At 41.4% G+C, this 17,045-nt stretch overlaps 2 protein-coding genes across 6 annotated transcripts in view; one reads left to right on the top strand and one right to left on the bottom strand.

The window, feature by feature from the left end:
- Positions 1-710: 710 nt before the first annotated feature.
- On the bottom strand, positions 711-4,012 carry cmklr2 (chemerin chemokine-like receptor 2). Of its 3 annotated transcripts, none has more exons than XM_041843514.2 (3): positions 3,761-4,012; positions 3,036-3,237; positions 711-2,787 (listed from the first exon to the last, which is right to left on the bottom strand). In XM_041843514.2, exon 3 carries the CDS (start codon positions 2,650-2,652, stop codon positions 1,669-1,671), a length of 984 nt encoding a protein of 327 aa, XP_041699448.2. In that variant the 5' UTR covers positions 2,653-2,787; positions 3,036-3,237; positions 3,761-4,012; the 3' UTR covers positions 711-1,668. The 3 variants fall into 3 exon arrangements, with proteins under 3 accessions (XP_041699448.2, XP_041699450.2, XP_041699449.2); XM_041843516.2 differs by having other exon boundaries at positions 3,036-3,160; XM_041843515.2 differs by lacking the exon at positions 3,761-4,012 and having other exon boundaries at positions 3,036-3,724.
- A 5,486-nt stretch (positions 4,013-9,498) lies between these two features.
- The window catches only part of LOC121536754 (disintegrin and metalloproteinase domain-containing protein 23), a 42,784-nt gene continuing 35,237 nt past the window's right edge, over positions 9,499-17,045 (top strand). Inside the window, exons 1-4 of one of the 3 annotated variants that reach the window (XM_041844269.2) lie at positions 9,499-9,800; positions 10,696-10,910; positions 11,424-11,500; positions 16,200-16,263. In XM_041844269.2, the coding sequence (XP_041700203.1) occupies positions 9,725-9,800; positions 10,696-10,910; positions 11,424-11,500; positions 16,200-16,263 (432 nt within the window). In that variant the 5' untranslated portion in view covers positions 9,499-9,724. Of the gene's footprint in view, positions 9,801-10,692; positions 10,911-11,423; positions 11,501-16,199; positions 16,264-17,045 lie in introns of all 3 variants that reach the window. The other 2 variants (XM_041844268.2, XM_041844270.2) reach the window with 2 other exon arrangements.

The raw sequence follows: 17,045 nt of genomic DNA, 5'->3' as shown, positions 1-17,045 counted from the left end.
AGTAGCATTTTCGATTCGGAGAGTACATAGAGCTGAATATATTGATAAAAGTCACCTTGTCCGGTTATCAAAACGTCACACCAGGGTAAGCCTACACGAAACACAGCCCTTATTTTATGTGTTTCTAAAATCCCCTATGGGAAAAATGAATGGTGGAAAACGATTGGAACCGTTTCCCTGTTTGACCGCTAGGTTTTATGAGTATTTTAACACCTCCATAGATGGTTAAATTAAAGCGTTTTTGTGTAATCCAAAGGCATGGCCTATTGGGGGCGTGACTTTCAGATAGTTATTTTTGGCCACCCGTGAGCGTACATGTCATTCCTGTTCATCATGTTAAATTCGTACACTGCATTGTCCTTCAATATTTTTGCACATTACATATTTGTATATAAAATGTACAACATTATTTAAATATTTTAGCAAGGTGGTAACTACCCCAACAATGGGTTATGCATACTTAAGGAACATACTCTTGTATATGGCCCCGAGTGGCGCAGTGGTCTAAGGCACTGCATCGCAGTGCTAGCTGTGCCACTAGAGATCCTGGTTCGAATCCAGGCTCTGTCGTAGCCGGCCGCGACCGGGAGACCCATGGGGCGGCGCACACAATTGGCCCAGCGTCGTCCAGGGTAGGGGAGGGAATGGCCGGCAGGGGATGTAGCTCAGTTGGTAGAGCATGGCGTTTGCAACGCCAGGGTTGTGGGTTCGATAAAATAATGTATGCACTAACTGTAAGTCGCTCTGGATAAGAGCGTCTGCTAAATGACTTAAATGTAATAAGCCTTATTAAAGCTACAAAAGTGTCAGTGCTCAACCTTAACATGTGATGACAAGACAACAGAACAGATTAACCGGAATGACATTTGCTCTCACAGGTGGCCAAAAATAGCTATCTGAAAACCACACCCCTAATAAGCCACGCCTCTAGTCTTCTGATCTGACCCGGTGGATCATAGCTCAACAACCCAACCTTTCTCTTTTTAAAGACAACAATGGGTTGTTTGAGACCCAACTGGCTGTGTCAAAATAACCCAACATGTGTTCTGTCCAATATTTACCCAAATTGGGTTGTTTTTAACCCAGCATTTTTTTTGAGTGTATAATAACAGAGAACACTACAACAGGAAATGAGCTTATAAAGGAAAACATACCTTTTCAATGTAATATCTTCCTAAGGGAAATAGAAGGCCTACTGAGATGTGCAAATTCCCATCAGGGTTAAACTTGGATTTGTTTAAAGACCGAAATCTAAATACAAAGTGTTTATGAAAATGGTAGATCTGCTTCTAATAATTCCTGTTCCAGAGGCTGTGGGGATGGTTGGCCCCCTTTCCTGTTTGTTTTTGGGGTAATTAGGATCAGATTCTTTTTTCAAATCATTAAAGTTACCTCTTTTTCCCTGTGCAAGTTATACTTTTAGCGCACGTCTTTACTCAGGTTTTCCACTGAGGGCAATTTACAGTCAACAGAAGTTGGCACTCTGAGTAATTGCTGCTTGGAAGTATCCAACTGAAACAACTAGCAGAAATGTTACACTGAAGTAGAATATAAAATAAGTCACATCTGGTCAAATAATGGTCAGGCTGGCTCTCAAAGGTAAAATAGCAGCTCTTGTTGATTTCTTCTATACAGTTAACTGTGGGTTTAGGAAGTACTGCGTTATAATCATACAGTTGATGATTCTGTGGGCTCCTCTAGTGGATTGATGTCTGAAGGACTGATGTCTGCTACAGTCACTGATTCAGTTGCAGAGATGGACTGGCTGAGCTCCCGCAGAGAACTCTTTGTGATGTCCAGACACGAGCGCTTCAGGAGCCGGCGAACCTTCTTGCCCACCAGCATGTAGAGGAGGGGGTTGACACAGCTGTTGAAAAAGGCTAAGCTAGTAGCAAGAGGAAAGCCTGTCTTCAGAACAGTATGTAGGTACAGTGAAGAGTGCATGGAAAGCTCCATTAAACTAAAGGTATGGAACGGTGCCCAGCAAAAGAAGAAGGCCAGAATGACAGCGGAAACTATTTTAGAGAAGCTGGATAGGCGCACAGAATCTTCAGACTGGTGGACTTTGATTGCCAGGAGAATTCCAGTCACGCAGATGGCGCTGAAGGGCAGTAGGAAGCCCACTGTGGTACGGACGGCCACCAGCGTGATATGTCTCACAGCAGCTGTATGTCCATCCTGGACATTGAAGTTGTTGAAGCACACCACCCTGCCATGTATACGCATAGTGTCACGGAATATCAAGGTAGGGTGGCTCAGTAGAGCAGATACCCCCCACACACAGCCACATACGGTCCAGGCTCGCCTTATAGTGCGACACCTCTGAGACCAGCTAAGGTGGACCAATGAGACATACCTGTCTAGACTGAGAATCATGAGAAAGAGCACACTGGCGTACATGTTCATCACAGACACAAATGAGTTTAGTTTACACATGACCAGCCCAAAGGACCAGTGGAAGTCTCGAAGCACGTAGTCGATGGAGAAAGGTAAAAAGAGCACAAACACAAAGTCTGCTATAGCCATGTTCAGCAACCATATACTGTTCACTGTCCGTTTGCTTTTAAATGCTGTCACCCATATGACTATTCCATTTCCAGTGACACCAAGCACAAAGGAAATACTATATATGACAACTGATATGATGTGCATAGCCTCCTTCTGGGAGTATCCATCTTTGACTTCTTCTTGAAGTCTTCATACTCCAGATAATCGTAGGTGTAATTTCCATAGTCTTCCGAGGATTCTTCCATTACTGCAACACTACTACCTTTGTAAGCAGAGGTCCTGTAAGAAAGAAAAAGCTATTATAAGATGCAATCCTTTAATATATGTTATGTGTCTTTTCAGTAAAAATGTAAGTTGCATTAAGTTGCTCTTGTACTTCTTTAGTAACCCTGTAATTACTCATGTTGTTAAATAACATGTTAACACAATGTTGTTAATTACTCTGTACAATACAACATGCAGATGTTCCGTAAAATAGATATTGTTGTCATAATAGCCCATGATGTTTTTATATCATGGTTTCTCACCTGATACTGCAAATGCCCCTGCACTTCTTTTACACAGAATTTGCTCTTGTTAGTGTCCTGGTCGCAGTTCCTCCAGTTGTTTGAAAACTGAGATTGTGTTAATTACAGCTGGGTGGATCCTTATCCTAGAAGAGTGGCATCATTAGTGAGCCGACTGGAAAAAGAGGAGATGTGGAGTGCCGACACCCTTCACACACACACCCTTCACACACACACACACACACACACACACACACACAGCACGCACACGGTGTCACACATTGTTAAATCATGACTACATCCTGCTTGTCTGTTTCTTCTATGCCTCAAAGTAAACTTATGTGACCCTTAAACACAGGAAATCTTCAGTACAAACCGACCTCCAACCTACAAAATGTTCTGTCTAACTTTGGCCTTAAAGGTCTATGGTCAGATAAACTGAAGGCAACAGTAGTAAAACTCAAAAACTAAAACAACATGACAACAGAATTTAACTGTAGGCATAATTAAAATATATTTTGAATTAAAATAATTTGCCACATGATACAGTACGTGAGTTATGAAACTACTATTAACATAGAAGTTCGTAATGTATGTTCTATAAAGTACAGATAACTATCTAATAAGTAATGTTAAGGTCAGTCTGAATGATCAGAAAAAACTGCATCTGATATTTTGCGAATGCTATGCATTTTCTTATGCGTTATCCAACAGCCCCGAACGCCTCCTAGTCTACATATGCATACCTCCCAGTCGCTCAGGGGCTTCTCTATGTCCCGCCAACCGTCTCGGAGTCGAAATCACCCAAACGAAAAACTTTCAGAGGTGAAGCAGCATAAAATAGTTAGGCTACCTCTATGGCAACTCTCAGTATTTTACTATGTGTCTCACTGAGTGATACGTTTAATTGAAATTCTAAACTCCATCTCTATGTTATTACTGGGGTTGGGGTATCGTTCATGTTCATGTTCGAGTATCCTCCTTAGAGTCTATGCATAAGCCCGTTACACCGTGATAAATACTGGCGAGTTATGTTGTTGGTGTCCAAGTGGGCGCGTCCACTGACGCATTACTTGCACTGAATAGGAATGAGGAAAACTCGGGGTCCCGGGGGGAAAAGGAATGCCTTGTTGAAGAGTATAATCGCTAAATTGCTTATAGTAAGTCCATCATTAAACATTCCATTATTTATAGAATAGGTCCGGACAGATTTCCCGACTGGTTGACCACTGGCAATAAGATCTCAGAAGTTCCAAGCACAAGTAAGCCTATAGTAGGCATGATTTACTGCAGTGTATGGTATTTAGAAAGAACACTAGGAAAAGCTCAGTATACAGAGCAAGTCTAAATCAATAACACAAAAACGTCAGGTATAGAGTAACCCTGGTCTACAGGAATCCATTATATTACATTCATTTCTTGTTTTTACCATCTCTGAGCATATATGATTATCATCTTGTGCAGATAATACATTTCCTGTTAATCAAGATATTAAGTTGGTTCCATAACATGAAATAATGACTCCAAACACTTTCTTTACATAAGATTTCCACGTTAACTTGTCACAACATTGTAACCAAATGGTGACCATCTCATCAATAGAAACCTTTCCGGGATCTTTAGTATCACAGTACACAAATATAATTTAAAAGATTCAGTGCTAATAGTGAACATCATGAAAAACACAGAACACATTACCCACCGCTACCGATCACACAGAATTGCCCAAGACAGATTCTAGCTACAATCGGAGCTAGTGGGAGAGCATGTCTGCTTCACTAAGGCTACATGTCAAAGGACACAATCAATGTCAATGATTGCCTGTGTTGCTGTGTTTTAAATATTTGATAAAGCTTTGCATATCCTTTGCATAACACATGGCACCTCCAGATTTTATGTCCATCACACTATTGTAAGCGGTCAATGAAATCCAAACAGAGGGCTGCACTTCAATCATGATTTTAAGGTAGTGCGCAGCATGTCCAGTTCAAATAATGTATCCAACCGTGTGTAATTACACAGGGTGAGAAATACGTAAAATAGTCACATTCATTGCTTTACTTTATCACTATTAGGGGTTGCTCTTACAACTAGAGGGTGTGAAGGTAGGCCCTACTCTCTTTTTACAAATGTTTGGCAGGACTACTCATGGGTGCCTGGTACGAATGGCAGGCCTCTTGATCAAATCTATGATTGTTGCGCACGCACGCACGCCTGCGCACACACACACGCATACACACAAACACACACTCAGTATTTTACACACAGAGACACACACACACACACACACACACTGTCACCCTATCGGTCCTGCAGGATCTGACAGCTCCTACCTCAAGGTTAAATGGGCCGCAGTGGGATGGTCAGCTAGGGTCGCTTGGCAGAGATAAAGAGAAAAGCCTGTTTTGTTATTTCACGAGGCAGAGTGGTAAAAGTATGCAGTTTTTCACATGAATTACTTATTTTGAGGACTTAATTTGCACAAAGGGGTTTTTGGTATGCTGAGGATTTAAATTTCCTAATTTATACTTGACATAAAATCTAATATCTGCACAAGATGATAATCATATATGCTTAGAGATTGTAAAAATAAGAAATTAATGCAAAATAATGGATTCCTGTAGACCAGGGTTACTCTATACCTGACGTTTTTCTGTTATTGATTTAGACTTGCTCTTTATGTTGGGCTTTTCCTAATGTTTTTTCTAAATACCATACACTGCAGTAAATCAAGCCTACTATAGGCTTACTGGTGCTTGGAACTTCTGAGATTGAATTGCCAGTGGTCAACCAGTCGGAAATCTGTCCTTAAATTTGGATAGGTAATTCCGAAGTGAAAAATGTACTACTGTATAACTGGTTGTGTACAGTATATTGTATTTACAGTATATTGTATTTATGTTATTTATTAGGTTTAACCAAAGTAAGTTGAGTGAAAAGTAAGTTGACATAGGTTGCATCTTGAAATATAGATTTGTTAATAATCAAATATAACAGTTGGCATTGAATCATATACAGTTGAAGTCTGAAGTTTACATACACCTTAGCCAATTACATTTAAACTCAGTTTTTCACAATTCCTGACATTTAACCCTGGTAAAAATTCCCTGCCTTAGGTCAGTTAGGATCACCACTTTATTTTAAGAATGTGAAATGTCAGAATAATAGTAGAGAGAATGATTTATTTCAGCTTTTATTTCTTTCATCACATTCCCAGTGGGTCAGAAGTTTACATACACTCAATTAGTATTGCCTTTAAATTGTTTAACTTGGGTCAAACATTTCAGGTAGCCTTCCACCAGCTTCCCACAATAAGTTGGGTGAATGTTGGCCCATTCCTCCTGACAGAGCTGGTGTATCTGAGTCAGGTTTGTAGGCCTCCTTGCTCGCACACATTTTTTCAGTTCTGCCCACACATTTTCTATAGGATTGAGATCAGGGCTTTGTGATGGCCACTCCAATACCTTGACTTTGTTGTCCTTAAGCCAATTTGCCACAACTTTTGGAAGTATGCTTGGGGTCATTGTCCATTTGGGAGACCCATTTGCAACCAAGCTTTAACTTCCTGACTGATGTCTTGAGATGTTGCTTCAATATATCCACATAATTTTCCTTCCTCATGATGCCATCTATTTTGTGAAGTGCACCAGTCCCTCCTGTAGCAAAGCACCCCCACAGCATGATGCTGCCACCCCCGTGCTTCACGGTTGGGATGGTGTTCTTCGGCTTGCAAGCCACCCCCTTTTCCCTCCAAACATAACGATGGTCATTATGGCCAAACAGTCCTATTTTTGTTTCTACAGACCAGAGGACATATCTCCAAAAAGTACGATCTTTGTCCCCATGTGCAGTTGCAAACCGTAGTCTGGCTTTTTTATGGTGGTTTTGGAGCAGTGGCTTCTTCCTTGCTGAGCAGCCTTTCAGGTTATGTCGATATATGACTTGTTTTACTGTGGATATAGATACTTTCGTACCTGTTTCCTCCAGCATCTTCACAAGGTCCTTTGCTGTTGTTCTGGGATTGATTTGCACTTTTCGCACCAAAGTACATTCATCTCTAGGAGACAGAATGCGTCTCCTTCCTGAGCGGTATGACGGCTGCCTGGTCCCATGGTGTTTATACTTGCATACTATTGTTTGTACAGATGAACGTTGTACCTACAGGCGTTTCATTTGATTTTCCCATGATGTCAAGCAAAGAGACACTGAGTTTGAAGGTAGGCCTTGAAATACATCCACAGGTACACCTCCAATTGACTCAAATGATGTCAATAAGCCTATCAGAAGCTTCTAAAGCCATGACATCATTTTCTGGAATTTTTCAAGCTGTTTAAAGGCACAGTCAACTTAGTGTATGTAAACCTCTGACCCACTGGAATTGTGATACAGTGAATTATAAGTGAAATAATCTGTCTGTAAACAATTGTTGGAAAAATTACTTGTGTCATGCACAAAGTAGATGTCCTAACCAACTTGCCAAAACTATAGATTGTTAACAAGAAATTTGTGGAGTGGTTGAAAAACGATTTTTAATGACTCCAACCTAAGTGTATGTAAACTTCCGACTTCAACTGTATCTAGTTTCAACAAATGTAGTTTTTTTTTTCAATTGAGAAAGCCTAACTCATTTACTTGTAACCAGTTAATGTAATAATTTTTAGGTTGATACAAAGAGTAATATTTTACAGTGTACCCCATTTAGGTTAGTCTATGCAGGGTTTCCCAAACTCTGCCCTCGGGACCCCAAGGGGTGCACGTTTTGGTTTTTGCCCTATCACTACACAGCTGATTCAAATAATCAACTAATCATCAAGCTTTGATCATTTGAACCAGCTGTGTAGTGTTAGGGCAAAAACCAAAGCGTGCACCCCTTGGGGTCCCAAGGACTGAGTGCTGGTCTATAGACTTTGGTCAGTCAACAGGGCGGCAGGTAGCCTATTGCTTAAGAGCATTGGGCCCAGTGTTGCCAACTAATTTTCAGGGGAAGTTGCTAGAGGCAGGTCGATTTGTTGCTAAAAGTTGCTACAATTACTTTGTGATGTCATTGCGTGATGATGTCATTATGTAATAATGTAAAACTGCGTCATTACGTAGAATACACAATAACGTTACTCAAATTGACTGGCCATCTCGGCGACAAATATGATTTGACATTTGTTGGTTTAGATTTGTTTGTTTAATATCACATATTTATATTTGTAAAAGTAATAAACACAACACATTTTATATTTACATTACATTTTAGTCATTTAGCAGACGCTCTTATCCAGAGCGACTTATATGATCAGATATTCTTATTTTTAAACACAACACATTGAATTATTGAACAATTACACATTACACATTACTGAACAATTACATTTTATTTATTTTCTTATTAACTAGTAAACCTACCCATTCTGAACAATTATAGTTTTAAGCAGTGTATTGGTAGTTAGTTAGCATGCTACCTAACTGATCAACAATTTTAGGTACAAGCTAATAACAAGGTATATATGCTATCTTATTGAACAAGCAACTTCACTCAAATAATGATGTGTGGGCATCTCTCTCCAGCGCTCTCCAGTTTGTTGTGCTGCTTGGCTGGCCTGCTGCTGCCTGTGCACGAGCTGAGCGCCTGCTGCTGATGTCACTCACAATGCACTTTTGCAGACAGGCACGTGTGTTGTGACAGAGAAAATCGTTTTTGTGTCATTTAGAGGGAAAATGCGTGCATTTTAGCATTTGAGTCACTTTTCAAAAGTTGCTCAAAGTTAGAAATACATTGTAAAAGTAGCTACATTTGTTGCTAGGTGCTGTTTGAAAAGAAAGTTGCCAGGGTAGTCTGAAAAGTAGCTAAATCTAGCAACAAAATTGCTAAATTGGCATCACTGATTTGGGCCAGTTACCGAAAGGTCGCTGGTTTGAATTGTGGAGCCGACTAGGTGAAAAATCTGTCTATGTGCCCTTGAACAAGGCACTTAACCCTAATTGCTCCTGTTAGTTGCTCTGGAGAGCATCTGCTAAATGACTAAAATATTAATGTCAACAACACTCCCACTCATTTTGCTGCATTCTAATAGACTAACATTTTTTAAGGGAAAGCCAAGATGATTGACAAAACTATAAAATAATTCCCATCAAAATAGCTCTCCAATTGATGCTTATCAATTTCAGTTTAGACAGAGATAAACACTGTGGTGCAGAATACAGTAAAATAATAATCAGCCTTCAAAACACATAGGCCACCATATCACAAAACTGATCACCATTTATTTTGACCATGTAAAATAGAGTGGGAATCAGAACAGGTATGACCTCATACACTTTAGGACATAGTACATTATTGCAGCAAGAATGGGATGCAGTTTAAGCAGATGACCCGGGCTCTCTTCCCAGTGAAAAGCAACTGCATGTAGGCTACTTTAAGGCTCGTGCACGAGCCTGTTCTATGTGCGCGCGGGCAAAGGGTGGACTTGTGTTGAATTGTGGCAAGACTCGGCACTTGCGCGGATGCAGCATCAGGAGGAGTCTGCTCGTTGATTTCGAGTGGCTGGCCACCGCCTTCCATTCGTCCCCCCCCCGCCCGTTGCTGCAGGAGTCCTCTCCCCCACGGACTGGATACATGAAGAATTTCCCGTAAACGACATCTTCCCTGCAATAATGGGCCGCCAGCTAATTACTGCGTTGACATGTTGATATAAAGATATTTCAAATATCAAATATGAATCATGCATTTGATATTTCTGGCAAATTTGCTCGTGAGCATCCTTGCGTCCTGGCTCCATCCATCCATAGCGGCAATTGGTAGGTACTGCATATTCTTAGCCCAATCCTGTCCCTTCCTAACGGTATCAGTTACATTTAATAACTTGCATGCTTCTTTGTGTCATTATATGATATATATGATGGATATGTTGGTTAATCTCGCTATGCCGTTTCTATTTTGGGACGGATCTGTCTGTGTCCAGAGGACAATTTAATAGGCCGAGTCCTTTTAAGTGACGGTGAGAGAGGGGGCAGACGAAAGCACCTCAGCATCTTTTGTTCAGGTTTATGAACATGAAATATAGCTAAATTAACCTGTGACAAATGTTTAAGATGAACTCGTTTTAACTGTACAATTTTGTCTAATTATTAGCACCTCAAAGATCAAAACACCTTTATAAACTGCTGTTGCAGTTTACCTTAACGTTGACCTTAACAAGGCACTCCTTTATTATATTAAGTTCTAATATAATTATTAATTGAAATATTCTATTTTCATTAGTAGAATACTATTCAACAAAACATGAAGTAGCCTACCCAGTCTGTCATATTCAATTTATATTTTTCTTTTTGATGAAGTCAAATATAGATTTTTGTAATGCAATTTAAGATTATTTTTTAAATTTTATTTCATTGTTTAAGGGAATCCCCATATAATTATTTTTAGGTAGACCTTGAAAATGTTATGTCATAATTTACAGCCATACTCTAATGGTACTAATACACAACATTATACAGCAATATACACTTAACTCTCTCAATTGTGTCCTGGAGGAATGGTGAAGTCATAATCACTTCCTGCAGTAGCAGCAATTGTTTAAATGATTAGATTATGATTGACAGGCTTCCTTATGTTGGGGCTATGCAGAGTATAGACTGACTGTCATGTTCGTGTGGTGGTGGGGTATCTCCTCTTCTGCACTTTCTCAAGGAGGAGAGAATGAGGTGGTTGAGAGGGACGCAGTGTCATTATTGTTGGAGCGAGAGGCAACTGCAGCAACGGCCACAGACAACACAAGTCACCATGCGGCTGAGCATGTGATCACCTATCCCTCTCGGCTCATCTACTACCTGAACGAGGACTCAGAGAGCACTTACCATGACCTGGACACCCGGGTTAGGAACCAGGCCACAGAGGGTCGTGATCAGGTAAGACAACATACAAGACTTCTGGTCGGAACATGGGATTGTCATCCTATTGGAACCTATTGGAGTACATTGGTGGTTATACTTGCCAATGGGAGTACACTTGTCCATGTTGGCACACTGGATAAAGTAAACGGATGAATGGGTATACTTTGATTTAAATGATGGGCTAGAAGGAATCATCAATGAGAGCATTGTCTAGCTCTATTCTCCCCTCCTCTCCTATGTTATGAGGTTGATGCCCTATTATACTTAACTTGGCTTGGCAGTGAAGTTGGCATGCCATTCCTTACAGTCATTACAGTTACAATTTCTCAATTAAATAACCATAGAAATAGGATTCTAATTATATAACTATTAATAATAATAATACATTTAATTTGTTTAGTGCTATAACTACTCTTACCATTACCATTACCAAAGGCTAACATTCTCCCAATAAACCTACAATTAGAAAAGAAAACAGCCTGATGAAAACAATGACCTGTGATGTGGTTAACCTTCTCTCTCCCACAGGCGGTCCACCTTGCTCAAGCCAGTTTCCAGTTAGAGGCCTTTGGCTCCAGATTTGTATTGGACCTAACGTTAAACAAGTAAGTGTTTTTGTCTACTTTATACCTGGCTGCTCTTACTCAATACAGTTTGGTTAGCAGGCTGATCTTTTAGCTTATGAAATAGGCATGGGTATTAGCTAACAGTGGTGGATATAGGCATTTGGGTGTTGCCCTGCTCTTGTTTTTTCATGGTTTACAGCATAGAGGTCATTTTATATGAACGTAAGGAGTGATTTTCTGAACAGTCTTCCATTTTGATTCAGATCCAGTGTGTGGAACACATCTAACTACAGTTTCTGTTGTGGTGTCCAAGTCAACGTTGCTAATTATGCTGTGATGATAAGAAGTCCGCTTACACTGTTCTTTGATTATAAAGATTTATTGTATCAAAGTTCACAGTATTAATTTACAGATATCTGCAGTTATATCTGGAGAGAAACGGCCAATCTGTTGATCCAATATGTTGTCTCCCCCTTCTTTGTTTAAGACATGGTATTTATATCCTATGTGACATAGTATGGCGTGATTTTAATAAACCAATCCCCGGCTTTCACATATCTCCAAATGTCCTCTATTCCAAGAAACCTATGTAGCAATGCTTTTCCAAATGCTTCAGCAAAGCAGAGTAAAGTTCATCTATTACACCATTTGCAAACATCAGCTAAATCAATAGACCTTCAGACACTACACTGTTATCAAGGTCATGGTCACAACAGTAGCCACATTCTGCAGGGTCGCCGTGCTAGACTCATTGATACGGAGAGCACCATATTGGGCTGGTTGGATCATCTTTAAATCAAAAGTGACAGGCCCCATGATTCCCAGGGAGTTGTAGGTGACTTTGTTCACTAGTAATGAGGTGTACTATCTGTCAGGTTAATGCAGGGCCTCACGAGTCTGTGCTATGGTGATTGAACAGGTCATCTTACAGAGACTGGCAGTTTGTCTCATCACTGGTAGACCTCATGTTGTGTCCACCATCAGTCTTCTCAGACCTGTCACATGAAGAACATTAGCTCCTATGACCGTGAACATACATTATGTCGTGGGCTGATTATAACATCCTAAAGCTAAATTATATAATGAGCCTGACAAATGCATTGTCTTTTCAAGTGAATATAGTAATGGCGAAGCATGGAGACTCTTGGCAGTCATTGACCTCTGAAGGTAGTGTGGTTTGGTGACCATGTGTAGGATGGTAGTAGTGATGGGGAAAGTGGTCATGGTGACCAATGCTGTCAGAGGAGGAGGGTTGATACACACACACACACGCACGCACACGCACGCACACACGCACGCACCCACACACACACACACACACACACACACACACACACACACACACACACACACACACACACACCCACACACACACACACACACACACACACACACACACACACACACACATACACACACACACACACACACACACACACAATAAACTACACTAGGAAGCATGAGGGGTCGGTGCCCTGTCCCTGACCTGAGAACTTAACCATCTCCTGCCCTCACAACACAAACTATTTTTCCTGTTGCTCTCAGTCCCAACACTCAGGCTTTGAAAAATAGCATTTAATCAAGAGATTTTTTTTTTTGTTGATCAGACAATAATTACACAATGATCTGAATAAGTAACCTTGCAGAAGTGAAGAGAAGCTGTGCTTTGTGACCAGATCCTATGTTGTTTTCATTGTTTGTGAGTATTATGTGAGTGTTACTTTTTGGTGCATGTCTTTTTTGTCTGTGTCTATGGGTAGGATGAATTCTGCTCACTGTTGTAGCTGCGAGAATGCTAAATATAGATAGGTCTGCAACCTGCCAATGGGTGCAACTTGTACTGTTCACTGCTCCTCTTATTTCTGCACCTGGAGAACATATTTTCAGCATAATAGAGTTGACTATTCTTAAAGGGATACTTCGGGAATTTTCTACTTCCCCAGAGTCAGATGAACTCATGGATACCATTTTATGTCTCTGTGTCCAGTATGAAGGAAGTTAGAGATAGTTTCGCGAGCCAATGCTAACTAGCGTTAGCGAAGTGACTGGAAGTCTATGGGTATCTGCTAGCCCTTAGCGTAATGATTGGAAGTCCATGGGTATCTGCTAGCGTAGTGCAATAACTGGAAGTCTATGGGTATCTGCCTTAGACTTCCAGTCATTGCACTAACACTATTTAGCAATTGTGCTAGCGCTAGTTAGCAACTTCCTTCAAACTGCACGCAGAGACATATAATAATGGTATCCATAAGTTCATCTGACTCTGAGGAAGGACCTTATTGCCAAAATACCAAAGTATCCCTTTAACAGAGAACTGTGTTTTATTGTCATTCCAATGTCAAAACCGAAATAGTTTTCATAGAAAACCTATATGCAGATGGTTTAATGTAGGTCTAGATTGAGGATTTACTGGGCTCATAATACCTCTGTGTTTTAATTAGCATTGATCTGGGGCTGCTTCAGTCATGCAGTGGTCTGGGCTGCAGTACAGTATGTCTTGTCCTCCCTTTCCCAGAGCATCACTATTCAATTAGGAGCAGAGCTGATTACTTCCATGTGCCAGGGCTATAGCAATGACAGCATAATGTGTCAATGGGGGATTTGGGCTGGAGCTGGTCTTACGCCAAGCCCCAGAACCTCCTGCAGTTTCTGGTCTTTCCCCTCTCCTCTACCACTGCATTGTGGAACTCAGTCTCCTGTGGACTCAAATACCTCAGGGTTGGACTCCTTAGCCCCACACACATAAACACTCATACACACTGGCTGCACATTACACATTGCGACATGTACTTCTCCGGCCTCCCTTCTCTACATACACACACACTTCTGCACACTCACGTTCCACTGCTCCAGCCCTCCATACTCTGCAATGCCGCACTCTCCCCTCTCTCCCCTCTCCCCCCTCTCCCCCCTCCATGCACTCTCTCTCTCTCTCTCTCTCTCTCTCTCTCTCTCTCTCTCTCTCTCTCTCTCTCTCTCTCTCTCTCTCTCTCTCTCTCTCTCTCTCTCTCTCTCTCTCTCTCTCTCTCTCTCTCTCTCTCTCTCTCTCTCTCTCTCTCTCTCTCTCTCTCTCTCTCTCTCTCTCTCTCTCTCTCTCTCTCTCTCACTCACACACACACACACACACTCCATCTCTATCTCATGCACACATGCATGCGCACACACATAGACACACACACATTTTTTTCTCACGCACACGGACACAGACATACACACACACAGTGCTGTGGCACACTCTCCTCTCCCTGCCTCATCCGTCAAGCTAAAAATAGCCGCACACTCAGGAATCTCTCACAGACACTGCACTGGTGCTTTGCCTCTCATCTCTCTCCTCTCTCTCTCTCTCTCTCTCTCTCTCTCTCTCTCTCTCTCTCTCTCTCTCTCTCTCTCTCTCTCTCTCTCTCTCTCTCTCTCTCTCTCTCTCTCTCTCTCTCTCTCTCTCTCTCTCTCTCTCTCTCTCTCTCTCTCTCTCTCTCTCTCTCTCTCTCTCTCTCTCTCTCTCTCTCTCTCTCTCTCTCTCTCTCTCTCGCTCTCTCTCTCTCGCTCTCTCTCTCTCTCTACACCCAACTGTGCACAGCACTTCCAGCCCACTCGCTGAGCATCGCTCAAAAATGTCACACACGTACAGTACATTTCCAAAGACACTTCTTTTGTATTTTTTTCTACTTTTCTGCAGCAAAAGGTGCCGTATGTCCAGGGGTGGGAGGGTGTTTTGAGTTAGATCTACAAGGTTACCCCGAAAAGCGCCATTGTGGCAGAAATGGCAGTCTCTTGAAGTCAGTCGTCAGCTAACAGATTGAGTGTGTGTAACAGTGTGGTGTGGCATGGCTCGCTGAGTCAGACGGTGGGAACAGCCTGGAGGACAGTGGTGCTCAAGGTGAAGCAAAGGCCTCACACAATCATTTATCATGTCATGCTTCATTGACACCATTTTGAAAAGGGATATGATATTCTTAGTTACTTGTGTCAATGCCATACCTGTCATGGATGTTTTTTCAATGTTATTTGCCTGTCATGGATGTTTTTCTAATCAATGCACTTACTCATTTTAGAAAAAGTATTTATTTTTGAAATAATGATACAATTTCAAATTATGAATTGTTTTAGATGTTCTCTTGCTCTAGATGGTGTTCAAAGATTTGAATAGATTTGACATTGATTTGAACTCCAAAAGAGCATTTCTCCTTGTTCGTTCACTAAATGACAGCTTTGTGATGGATTCTGTATCCCTTTTTGGAAGCAGTCTGTCACGACTGTGTGTTGACTGACTTTCAAACACTTTCAGAGTATGCAGCTTGGTGTATTTATACTGTATTATACTGTATGTATCTTATACATATTCTTGTACTGTCTCAACCACCTGGCAGCCTAACAAAAATAACACATTTCCCTCCCACCCTCTCCTCGTTTGAACTGAAGCATCTTACCTACTCTTTTTATAGCTGCACAGTATTCAACGTTTTAGCTATGTTTTAACTGTGAGATGGTGGGGGTGTATTTAAGTTAATGTGGGTGTATTTGACTGTGGGTTTTGAAGAGGATTACCTAAGGTTTGTGGTAATTGTGAATGTTGTTTAGCTGTTAAACAGGATGCACTCCTCTCAACCACCATGTAAGCCACAAGGAGAACTGAGTCACAGTACTAGGCCAGACCACAGTCAGACGGTTAGGGCAGCAGGTCATCATAACAGACACACAACATATCACTAACCCACACCCTTCTCCTTCTACTTTCCAGTGACTTGTTGTCATCTGATTATGTGGAGATCCACTATGAAGAGGGTAAACCTGTACTATCAAAGGTAACATCTCCAGTCAGAACACACACTTTGTTTGGGTACCTGTTTTCGTTTCTCTTTTCTTCAGAGGAGCCTAATTGGTTCCCTGTGGAAGGTACAGGGCCTACAGCTGGTACAGGATGAATTGTTTTGTTTAACTGTGGCTAGTTAGGGGCAATCAAAGAACAAGTGGATAGTTAAAGCAATAAGCAGCAAAACACTTGAAGACATCCAAACTATTCATTCTACTATGTTGACAGGACCACCGGGGTTCACAGACATTAAAATAAATAATATGGCCATTGGCCATGTATAGGACAGAGGTACTTTTACATTTCTACTTTGATGTTATTTATCCACTTGGTCTTGATCTATCCTAACATTGCTGTTATTGATTACCATTAGCTAACTTCATCAAGTCAATGGTGCTCCAGTTTGCATCATCAGCACAACTGTACATTATTTGATCCATCCTGATGTTGTATAAGTGTTGTATCTGTTTTAGTGATGTAAGAGAAAGAGAGATGAGAGAAAGAGAGAGAGGAGAGAGAGGGAAGGAGGGAGTGATAGACTGCTAGCAAGAGAGAGGGAAAAGAGGTTAGAGATGTGATAGTTGGCTGCTGTGTGCCAGTTAGTTACTGTACTGCTGCTGCTGCTGCTGGTGTTGCTGAATCAGGTTGAGGCAGAGGGGCTGGGCTGGGCACAGTGGAGCTAGCTGACTCAGCACGGCTCCACTCCGCTCCCCTGCAGCCTCCTGTCTCTCCTGCCTGCCTGCCTGGCTGCCTGGAACCCAGGTCACGTGACAG

Source organism: Coregonus clupeaformis, chromosome 23 (genome assembly GCF_020615455.1).
Source record: "Coregonus clupeaformis isolate EN_2021a chromosome 23, ASM2061545v1, whole genome shotgun sequence".
Classification (NCBI taxonomy): Eukaryota; Metazoa; Chordata; class Actinopteri; order Salmoniformes; family Salmonidae; genus Coregonus; species Coregonus clupeaformis.
Note: the sequence above shows the minus strand (reverse complement) of the source record. Positions and strands in the feature narration are given on the sequence as shown.